Here is an 11,203-nt window from a genome sequence, read left to right as displayed (position 1 = left end):
TCAATCCAAACCCACCCCGTGATCAACCCCATTCTCAATCCCAACCCAGCCCCTGATCAACCCCATTCTCAATCCTAAATAGTCCCCAATCCCAACCCTCCCAGTCAGCCACTCTGAATCCCAACTCGCTCCAATCTCAATTCCTCGCCGATATGTAATCACCCCAAATACACAGAGCGAGTGAGTCTCCAAATTGTCAACTCATCAGTGAGTGCCGCTCCCTGTGGCGGGGCCTAGCAGCAGCAGCAGCAGCCGCCGCCGCCTAACCTTCAGGCGTGTTTACCTGTGGGGCGCCCAGACCCGGGCCGTGCGGTCCCGGGACACGGACACGAAGGCGCCGGCCGGGTGCAGGGTGGCGGCCAGCCCCCTGACATCCATCTGGTGCCCGGCGAGGGAGCAGCTGAGCCTGAAGGCGGACGACGCCATGTCGGCCTGTCCTGCCAGTGTCCGCCGGCCTCCTGGGAACCGCCGCCCCCTTCCCGTCCAACCGTGAGGTAAAACATCAAAAATAAAAATAAAAATAAAACACCTCAAACCTCGCCCTATCTCCTCCCCACCCCCACAAATAAACGCGGGGAAGGCGGACACATATTTTAATTTTTTAAAAGATAAATACGTTAACAATTATCGACGGGTCAGGGGGTCGTCGCCATGGTAACCGTCACCAAAGCTTGACGATTTTATTAATTTCTGGACCGGGGGCACAAAGGTTCATTCCGCTATTTGTTTGTTGAAAGTAAATTAACGGAGGTGAGGGAGTTTTTATATTTTTTTTCGGTGTGAAGTTGGGAAGGTTTTGGTGAGGGGGAGGTTTTGGGAGTGAGGGAGAGAGGAGGCCGCACCGACATCTAGAGGCTCGGAGGACCGACTTGGGAGCAGCTTCCCCTGTCCCCCTCCCTTCCCTTCCCATCACTCCACACACTGACTGAGCCCTGGTAAAACTCAGCCAACAGCAACAGCAGTAATTCAGTCCCAATCATGATTGATACAACATTCCCCACATCCTCTTTCCTGCCCCTTTACCAATATCCTTCACATCCATTTTCTGCCCCTTTTCCCTTAACTCCACTTTCATGCCTTTTCTTTCCTCTTAACCCTAGATCCAAAACTCATGTCCTCTTTCCTGCCCCTTTACTCTTTACCAATATCCTTCGCATCCATTTTCTGCCCCTTTTCCTTTGACACTTTATCTAACACTCCACTTTCATGCCTTTTCTTTCCCCTTAACCCTAGATCCAAAATTCATGTCCACTTTCCTGCCCCTTTACCCCACAACCCTTTACCAATATCCTTCACATCTATTTTCTGCCCCTTTTCCCTTCTCCAACACTTCTCATATCCATAGGACATAGAACAATACAGCGCGGAACAAGCCCTTTGGCCCTTGATGTTGCGCCGACCTATTCTCAGCTCATCCCCTACACTATCCCATCATCATCCATGTGCTTATCCAAGGATTATTTAAATTTCACTAATATAGCTGAGTTAACTATATTGATAGGCAGGGCATTCCATGCCCTTACCACTCTCTGATAAAGAACCTGCCTCTGACATCTGCCTTAAATCTATTACCCCTGAATTTGACGCTCCACCCCCCCCCCCCCCTCCCACACGCCTCCCTATAATCCTTAATCTGACAATCCTCAAATCCACTTTCCTGCCCTATATCCTGCGACCCTAGATCCAAAACTACTCATATCAAGTTTGCAGCCCCTTTTCCCTTAACTCTTTATCCAACATTCCTCATATTCACTTTCTGCCTTTTCTTTCCCTTTAACCCTTGATCCAAAACTCACGTCCACTTTCCTGCCCCTTTCCCCATCACCCTTCATGCAACATTCCTCACATCCACCTTTCTGCTCTTTTCCACATTATCTTTAATTTGACACACTCTTCATTTCCCATTTTCTGCCCTTTCCCTCATACCCTTGATCAGACAATCCTCACATCCACTTTCTCTGTAACCCCTGAAGCTCAAGGCAACTTTTCTGCCTTTTTCCACTTAACTCTTGACCTGACACGCTTCACAGCCACTTTCTTGCCTTTTCACTTTAACCTTTGATGTGACACTCATCATGTCCTCTTTTCTGACCTTTTCCCCATAACCTTCAAATTCCACAACTGATCAAGCATCTATCTCACTCGCCCTTAATATACACTAGGATTGGAGTTTATTGAAAAAATGACACAACATGAGCTGTTGTGGCACAGTGGTAGTGTCCCTACCTCTGAGCCAGGAGGCCCAGGTTCAAGTCCCATCTAATCCAGAGATGTGAAGTAGTATCCCTGAACAGGTTGATTAGAAAATATCAGGAGTAACATTCACTGTGGATAAAGGGGTGTCTTTAGATGGACTATACATGCATTTCCAGAAAGCATTTGATAAAATGCCTCACCAAAGGTCATTGTGGGAAGTAAAAGTTCATAGTTTAGGAGGATGCATATTAACATGGAAAGAAGATTGTCTGGCTGATAGAAAACAATATGTATGTGTCAGTTTTTATTTGATTTGCAGAATGTGACAAGTGGAGTCTAACAGAAGGCTGTCTAGGGCTTGAACATTTTACATCAATGAAACTAGAGGGCATAGGTTTAAGGTGAGAGGGGAAAGATTTTAAAAGGACCTGAGGGGAAACTTTATCATGCAGAGGATGGTGCATGTATGGAACGAACTGCCAGAGGGAGTGGTGAAGGCAGATACAATTACAGTATTTAAAATGCATCTTGATAAATATATGAAATGAAAGGTTTAGAGGGATTAAAGACCAAATGCTAGCAAATGGGACTAGGTCAGATTGGGATGGCTGGTCAGCATGGAAGAGTTGGACTAAAGTTGGGGCGGCACGGTGGCTCAGTGGTTAGCACTGCTGCCTCACAGCACCAGAGACCTGGGTTTGATTCCAGCCTTGGGCGACTGTCTGTATGGAGTTTCCACATTTTCTCCATGTCTGTGTGGGTTTTCTCTGTGTGCTTTGGTTTTCTCCCATAAGGTCAGGTGAATTCGCCATACTAAGTTGCCAATAGTGTTCAGGGATGTGTAGGTGAGGTGCATTAGTCAGGGGTAAATGTATAGTAATGGGTTTGGGTAGGATATTCTTTGGAGGGTCAGTTTGGACTTGTTGAGCTGAAGGGCCTGTTTCCACACTGTAGGGATTCTAATTCTAAAGGGTCTGCTTCTATGACTCTGCCTACCCTGCAGATGCCTGTGGCAAGGAGTTCCAGAGACTCTCAATTCTCTTAATTAATTATAAAATAGTGTCCCTTTATTCTGAGACTGTGTCCTCTCGCCCTCGGCTCTGCCATAAAGGGGAACTTCCTATCAAACTCTAAGAATCATATGTATTTGAATGAGATCACCTCTCATTCTTTCAAATTCAAACACAGCAGCTAACTCAGTCCAGTAGCATGGTAATGCCACTGGACTTCCCCATAGCCCTGTTGGTCCACAGGACTACTCTCTCATTGGACAGAGAGAAAGAGAGGCCACAGGTGGTGGTATAATCTGAGGATCACCACACCTCAAGCGAGGGGAAGAGGTTGAGAAGGAAACTCCTTCATGGTAAAGTCAGCCAGTGTGGAAATTGAATCTATGCTGTTGGCATTACTATGCATTGCCAACTGAGTTAACTGACCCACTAGAGGTTAATGCTCTTGGGGTCATGGGCTCAATTCCTATCGTGGCAGATGGTGAATCTTGAAAGGGGCTTTTGAAGTGCAATGGAGACCTGGGTTTAATTCCCAGGTGTTTAATAAGTCCCAGAGGTGTTTAATAATAACATGTCTACACCAAGACTAATCAGAGATGTCCTGTTACGATTCCTGAACTGCACATTATCCCTTTTGCAGTTTTGCAAGATTTATATTATCCGTGTCAATGTTTACAAACGTACTGGTTGAATTTATAATTACCTGTTGCTGCTGATTTGATTTGTACCGGTTTCTTTAAAATAAGATGGAAGTACAAGGCAGTAATAGTGAGAACCTCTGTCAGATTATATTTGCGAGCGTCTTTTTTAAAATTTTCATGGCGTGTTGAAGCTCTGTTGCATTTTCTTCGGTGTTTAAACTCTTATCAAGCGTCACTCGCTCAATCACCAAGGAAACGCGTCGTTTCCCCACAGCAGCGGTGAGTGCAACAATCATTTGGCAATTAACAACTTGATTTTCACAGCATTGTGGCTAATTTTACATTCCTTTTATTCCCCTCCAGACCGGTATTTCAACAAAATGCCTCAAAAAGTTCTCAAGTGTGTTATTCAGCTTGAAATCCACGCGGTAAGATATTCCTGTATATATAAGAATTACAGATACACCATATATATTTGTTCTAGTGGCGAACTTCAGATAATGTTCAAGATTTAATTATTAGCTTGTACTGAAACAAGCCAGTATGTACGAATTGCATTCAACTGTGGAGTCGATCTTACGAAAAAAAATTGCTTAAAAGGAGAAAAAATGGAAACTCTGAAGAACAGTCACTGGAGTGCTTTCAGAGATGCTGCCGGACCTACTGAGTTTCTCCAGCAATTTCTGTTTATTTAAAACGAGAATGCTGTTTTCTCGAGACTCTGGATAGGCACTAGCGCAAGTTTTGTTTTTTCTTAAATGTGTACTTAATTATAAACGTGTTCTTTTTTGTATTCCTACTTTATAGCAATATTCATACTTTCTTGTTTGCATCAAAAATAGAGATTGCCGGCGAACTCAGCAGGTCTGTAGAAAGAAAGCAGAATTAACATTTCGAGTCAAATGACTCTTCACTACAACTAATAGTAGCTACAAAGTACTGGTATTTATGTTGAAGGGTGGGGTGGGAGAGGAGAGCAGATAGGTGGACATGGAACCCAGAGAGAGAGAGATGAAAGGGGTAGACAAATGAGGGGATTATGCATACCAGGGTATTGCAGAAAATAAACTGAATAAGCGATAATAAGAGGTGAGGGTCACAGCGAATGGGTAGTGGGTGCAAAACGCAAAACCATGTTATGTGATTCAGAAGAAAACTGCAGTTGCTGAAAATCAGAAACAAAAACAGAAATTGCTGGAATCTCTCAGCAGGTCTAGCAGCATGTGTGAGGAGAAATCAGAGTTAACATTTGCGTCCAGTGAATAGGGGATTGGTGAACAAATGCTACTTGATAGCACTGTTGGTGACACTTTCCATCATTTTACTAACAGTTGAGAGGAGGCCGATATGGTGGTATTTGGCCAGATTTCTTACTTTCTCTCTTCGCAGTCAGGACATATGTGGTCAATTAATTCCTGGCTCTGGTAGATGCAAGCGTTGTCACTATATTAGAAAAGTTTGGCGTAGCTAATTCTGTGGCACAAGTCTACAGGAACTACTGCTAAAATGTCGTTGGAGCCCATCACTTTGCAGTGTCCAGTGACTTCACCCATTTGTTTATCACTTGGCGTGAATCAAATTTGCTGAAGGTGAGCATCTGTGCCTTCAGGGACATCCGGGAGATTGATTATCTATTTTGTATCTTTGGTAAATACTTTAGCCTTGTCTTTTGTGCAGGTGTGCTAGGATCCCCCAACATTTGGGATGGGAATGGCTGTAGCACCTCTACCAGTGAGTTGTTTAATTGCCCATCTGTTAACCATTTATGACTGGGTGTGGCAGGATGGCAGAGCTTACATATAGAGTCATAGAGATGTACAGCATGAAAACAGATCCTTTTCGGTCCAACCCATCCATGTCGACCAGATATTTGTTGTGGGATTGCTTGGCTGTTGGCAAACAGCACAGGCAACATACTTGGAGTCACTCTTGAGTTGTAGCTTCACCAGGTTAACACCTTCTATGCAGTTCCTGGCATGCTCTCCTGATCCCTTGCCTTGGTGACCATGGTAGAATGAGGATATGCCAGGTTATGAGCTTATGACTGAATACAATTCTATTGCTGCTGATAGTCCATAGTGTCTGTTGGATGCCAAGTCTTGAGATGGTTGATCAGTTTGAACAATGGAGGATAAGACAGCATGACAGGGTAGGACAACATCTCCACAATGGTAGTTATTGCAACTGATAGTCTTTTGAACATGTCCATCTGCAATAAATGGATTGGTGAGCATGAGGTCAAGTAGGTTTTGCTCCTGTTGGTTTCCTCATCTTCTGACTCAGACCCAGTCTAGCAGCAGTGTTATTTCAGACTGCTGATGGTGATATCTGGGATATTGTCTGAAGACTGAACCAGTGTAACTGATTTCCTTTACTAAAGAACATTAGTGTGACCAGCTGAGTTTTTAACAGTTTAGAAATTACCATTAGACTAGACTAGACTTTAACTCTAGATTAATTAATTTCATTCAAATTTCACCATCTGTCTTGGAATTTGAACCAATACTCCCAGAGCATGAGCCTAGATTTCTACATATGCCACTATGCCATCCCCACCACCCCCAAAAAAAACTCCTGGAAAGGACGGCGATAACATGAAGAGCAAAATTTCACCCACTATGCCTGCAATATGACTCTACCTGTGGGTCATCAATAATGATTGACCTTATGATGAGGCAGCAGTGAAATGATTGACACTGAGATTGATACACCAGTCAGAACGGACGAACAATTGTCACAGTATTCAAGATTCAAAAGATGGGGGAAAAATATGTTATTAAACTTTAAGCCGTTCTCAGTGAACATTTTGGTGGAATCATGACTTTATAAAGTCTGAAGAGGGTGACACGGTGGCTCAGTGGTTAGCACTGCTGCCTCACAGCGCCAGGGACCCGGGTTCAATTCCCACCTCGGGCAATTTAGTCTGTGTGGAGTTTGCACATTCTCCCTGTGTCTGCGTGGGTTTCCTCCAGGTGCTCCGGTTTCCTCCCATAGTCCAAAGATGTGCAGGTTAGGTGAATTGGCCATGCTAAATTGCCCATAGTGTTAGGTGCATTAGTTAGGGGAGTGGGTCGGTGTGGACTTGTTGGGCCAAAGGGCCTGTCTTCCACACTGTAGGGAATCTAATCTAATTTTAACAATTATACGAAATTTTCAAATAGAATTTCAGTACTTGTTCTTACTTCACATATGGACATGTAAAAGACAGTTTTAAAAGTTCAAATTTTAGTTACACATTTAGCTGTTACTGTGCTTTCATTTCCTTTTAGGTAACCTGTCCTGGTGTGATGTTGCCGAGGAAAGATGAAGTCTATATCAATATTTGTATGCTTGGTCAGTACTGGAAAACAAAATGTTTTATGCCAGTATTCCCACTTCTTATTCACGAAAGTCTGCAATTTGAAAAGGTGAGTATGCAAAACTATTTCTGTTGTCACAAAGATCCTGGTTCAGTTTCCACTCCGGCGGGGGTTGAGCTCAAAAATCAAAGCTGAACCTTCTCTGAAATGCCCATATTACAACAATGTACATACTTCAAAAATACTTTGACTAAGTGATAGGATGTTCCAAGATTGCAATAGATGCCAAATATATGCAATGTTTTCTCTTGCATGTTGAAGTATTTTATCTGCTTGAATTGAACTTTTCATAGTGTATGTTGGATTTGAATATATTTTATACCATTTGATTCAATTTTATTGTTATCATATGTACAGAAATATAGTGAAACATGTTGTTTTACATGCCAGATAGGCAGATTGCAGCATACAAGGTGCATCAGGGGAGCAGAGTGCAGAATACAGTGTTACAGCCACAAAGAAGGTACAGGGTGAGATCAGAATTAGCATTTGACAGATCTGTTCAAAAGCCAGTTCAAACAGTGGGGAAGAAGCTGTTTCTTGAATCTGTTCGTATGTGTATTCAAATGTTTTATATCTTCTGTCCAATAGAAGAGGGTGGAAGAGAGTATAATCCAGCTGGAACAGGTCTTTGATTATGTTGGCTGCTTTCCCAAGGCAGTGTGAAATATAGATGGAGTCAATGCATGGAAGACTGGTTTGCGTGTATTCACAACTCTCTGCAGTTTCTTGTGATCTTGGGAAGAGCAGGTGCCATGCTACACTGTGATGCATTTATAAAAATTGCTAAGAGTCCTTGTGGACATGCCGTATTTCCTTAGCCCCCTGAGGAAGTAGAGACATTGTTGTGCTTTCTTGACTATTACATCAACATGGGTGGACCAGGACAGGTTGTTGGTGATCATCACTCCCAGGAACTTGACGCTCTCAGTCATTTCCACCTCAGCACCATTGATGCAGACAGGGGCATACCCTCCACTCTGCTTCCTGAAGTCAATGACCAGCTTCTTTGTTTTGCTGACATTGGTGGAAAGATTGTTGTCTTTCCATCATGCTGATTAAACACGCTACCTCCTTCCTGTCTTCTGTCTCATTGTTGTTTGAGATGCGACCTGCAATGGTGGTGTCGTCCGCAAATTTGTAATGGAGCTTGGGTGGAATTTGGCCATGCAGTTGTGAGTGTATAAGGAGCATAGTAGCGGGCTGAATATGCAGTCTTTTGGGGCATCTGTGTTCAGGATTATGTTGGAGGAGGTGTTGTTGCCTATTCTTACTGATTGCAGTCTATCAGTCAGGAAGTCAAGGATCCAGTTACGGGGTGGGGGGGGAAGCTGAGACCTAGGTCTCAGAGTATCAAGATGAGCTTGTTTGGAATTATGGTGCTGAAGGCAGAACTCTGGTCAATAAGTAGGAGCCTGATGTAGTTATCCAGATTTTCCAGGGATGATTGCAGGGCCAGGAGATGGCGTCTGCTATGGACCTGTGACTGATAGGGGAATTGCAAAGGGTAAAGATAACTTGGTAGGCTGGAGTTGATGTGAGCCATGACTAACCTCTTGAAATACTTCATAATTATTTAGACTTTAATGTAAGAGGTGAGATGTTGCTGGAAAAGCACAGCAGGTCAGGCAGCATCTGAGAACAAGGAGAATCGACGTTTCGGGCATAAGCCCAAGTGAAGAGTTTATGCCCGAAACGTCAATTCTCCAGGCTCAGATGCTGCTTAACCTGCTGTGCTTTTCCAGCACCACGCTCTCGACTCTGATCTCCAGCATCTGCAGTCCTCACTTTCTCCTCCTTGAATGTAAGAAGGTTAATTAGTAAGTTTGCAGATGAAATGAAAATTGGTAGTGTGGTAAGTAGTGAGGAGGAGAGCCTTAAATTACAGGACGGTCAGTCCAGATTAGGTGGGCTGATCAGTGATAAATGGAGTTAAATCCTAATAAGTGTGACAAGATTCACTTGGGCAGGACAAACAAGACGAGGGAGTAGATGATGATCAGTCGGATCCTAGGTAATAGCAAGGATCCAAAGGACTTTGGTTTGCATGTCTTCTGGTCCCTTAAGTCAGTGAACAGGTAACTAAGGCCTATGGGATATTTGTCTTTATTAGCCAAGGAACAGAGTTTAAGAGCAGTAAAGTTATTCTACCTTCAAGGCAGGTAAGGACGTACGTATGTATGGGGAGGTGAGAATCGAAGTGGGGAAAAAGGGAGTAAGGAAGGGAAGAAGATAGGGCAGTTGAAGGTATAAAGCATTAGTTAAGCCACACCTAGAATGTTGTGTACAGTTTTGGAGTCTACATTATAAGACGGATGTGGCAGTGGACAGGAGGTAGAGATTTGCCAGGACATTGCCTGGGCTGGTTGTTTTAGTTTATGAAGAGACATTGAATGGATTGAGGTTGTTTTCTTTGGGACATAGGAGGGGGAGGGGGGAAGTGATTGAAATGTATAAAATTATGAGGACACAGAGCGGAGGGATCAATGACCAGGAGCATAGACTTACAGTCAGGAGCAGGAGGGTTAGAGGGGATGTGATGGAATTTCTTTTCACCCACAAGGGAGTGGGAATCAAAGTCACTGCCTTTAAGGGTGGTCCAGGCAGAGACTCTCATAACATTAAAGTATTTTAGATGTACACTTGTCAAGACATACAAGGCTATAGGCCAAGCACTGGAAATAGAATTAGAATAGTTTGATGATTGTTTTTGACTGATGCAGGCTTGATGGGCCAAATGGCCTTTTTCTGTGCTGTAGATCTCTGACTGGAATGACTCAGTGTTAAAGCACTGATGTGTTGTTGGAGGTCTCTTCACTTGATGGAATGTGAATAAAGGTCTCATCTGCCCTATTGAATGTACAGTAAATATCCAGTGACATTTAATTTGAAGAACGGAATTGTCATCCTGGTCAAAACTTTATCCTGCAATCAATATCTCAAAAAATATTATCTGGTCATTATCATGATACTTTTCAGTTTCTATGCTCAAGTTGGTTGCTTCATTTCCTGTAGTACAGCAGTGATAATATCTCCAAAATACTTCAATGTCAAAGTGCTTTGATGTCCTGGGGTTGCAGAAGATGTTATATGAATGCACTTTGTTTATTTTATAAAGTATTTTATCCAGTTGATTTGAACACTTTGTGGTGCACATTATTATTCAGATATATTTGAAAATTCACATAAAAACACTATAGACTGCTTAAGCAGGGGTAAACTGCAGTTGAATCAAGGCAGCTCAGGAAATAAATGTGCATGGGAAGGTGGGAATCAAAGTGGGGAAAAGAGAAGGAGTAAGGAAGGGACGAGGATAGGGAAGCTGAAGGAAGCAGATGAGGGGATAACCAACTGGAGAAGAGAAAAAGTGGAAATGTGTTTGGAAGAGGGATAGACAAAGTAAGTACGATTTTAGATTTTATTGTCACGTGTGCTTAAGTACAGGAGTACAGTGAAAAGTGTATAATGTCACCACACATAGCACCATCTTTGGTACCAAGTTGCTGAGGTACAAAAGTAGTAAGAGAAATGAGTTTTAAAAAGTTAAGTATGAGGAAACTGAGCCACGAAAGAGGCAACATCAGGAGAAGGAGCGAATACAAAGTGAAAAGAAGAGGAGGAAGTTGGGGAATATCACAGGAACCAAAGAAATATTAGCTGTTTCAGCAAGTCACCATTTTGGAAAACAGTCTTAAACAGGGATAATGTTTTACTGTGGAATATAATGTACATTTCCAGTAGGTGCAAAAGTAAGTTGGATACAGAATTGGCTCAAAGGTAGAAGACAGAGGGTGGTGGTGAAGGGTTGTTTTTCAGACTGGAGGCCTGTGACCAGTGGAGTGCCATAAGGATCGGTGCTGGGTTCTCTACTTTTTATCATTTACATAAATGATTTGGATGCGAGCATAAGAAGTACAGTTAGTGAGTTTGCAGATGACACCAAAATTGGAGGTATAGTGGACAGCGAAGAGGGTTACCTCAGATTACAACAGGATCT

At 43.1% G+C, this 11,203-nt stretch overlaps 2 protein-coding genes across 7 annotated transcripts in view; one reads left to right on the top strand and one right to left on the bottom strand.

Annotated features, from left to right (window-relative positions):
- plaa (phospholipase A2-activating protein) overlaps nucleotides 1-518 on the bottom strand; it is a 36,764-nt gene extending 36,246 nt beyond the window's left edge. For 2 of the 3 annotated variants that reach the window (XM_043718705.1, XM_043718731.1), the window contains exon 1: nucleotides 284-518. In XM_043718705.1, coding sequence (XP_043574640.1) covers nucleotides 284-503 — 220 coding nt within the window. In that variant the 5' untranslated portion in view covers nucleotides 504-518. The remainder of the gene's footprint in view (nucleotides 1-283) is intronic. The other variant, XM_043718712.1, reaches the window with a different exon arrangement.
- Nucleotides 427-11,203, top strand: part of spata6l (spermatogenesis associated 6-like) — a 77,879-nt gene continuing 67,102 nt past the window's right edge. For 2 of the 4 annotated variants that reach the window (XM_043718781.1, XM_043718754.1), the window contains exons 1-3: nucleotides 427-494; nucleotides 4,211-4,275; nucleotides 7,117-7,254. In XM_043718781.1, coding sequence (XP_043574716.1) covers nucleotides 4,228-4,275; nucleotides 7,117-7,254 — 186 coding nt within the window. In that variant the 5' untranslated portion in view covers nucleotides 427-494; nucleotides 4,211-4,227. Of the gene's footprint in view, nucleotides 495-516; nucleotides 751-3,915; nucleotides 4,127-4,210; nucleotides 4,276-7,116; nucleotides 7,255-11,203 lie in introns of those variants that run through there. The other 2 variants (XM_043718772.1, XM_043718761.1) reach the window with 2 other exon arrangements.

Source organism: Chiloscyllium plagiosum, chromosome 2 (assembly GCF_004010195.1).
Source record: "Chiloscyllium plagiosum isolate BGI_BamShark_2017 chromosome 2, ASM401019v2, whole genome shotgun sequence".
Classification (NCBI taxonomy): domain Eukaryota; kingdom Metazoa; phylum Chordata; class Chondrichthyes; order Orectolobiformes; family Hemiscylliidae; genus Chiloscyllium; species Chiloscyllium plagiosum.
The sequence above is the reverse complement of the archived record's forward strand: the minus strand, read 5'-3'. Positions and strand labels throughout refer to the sequence as shown.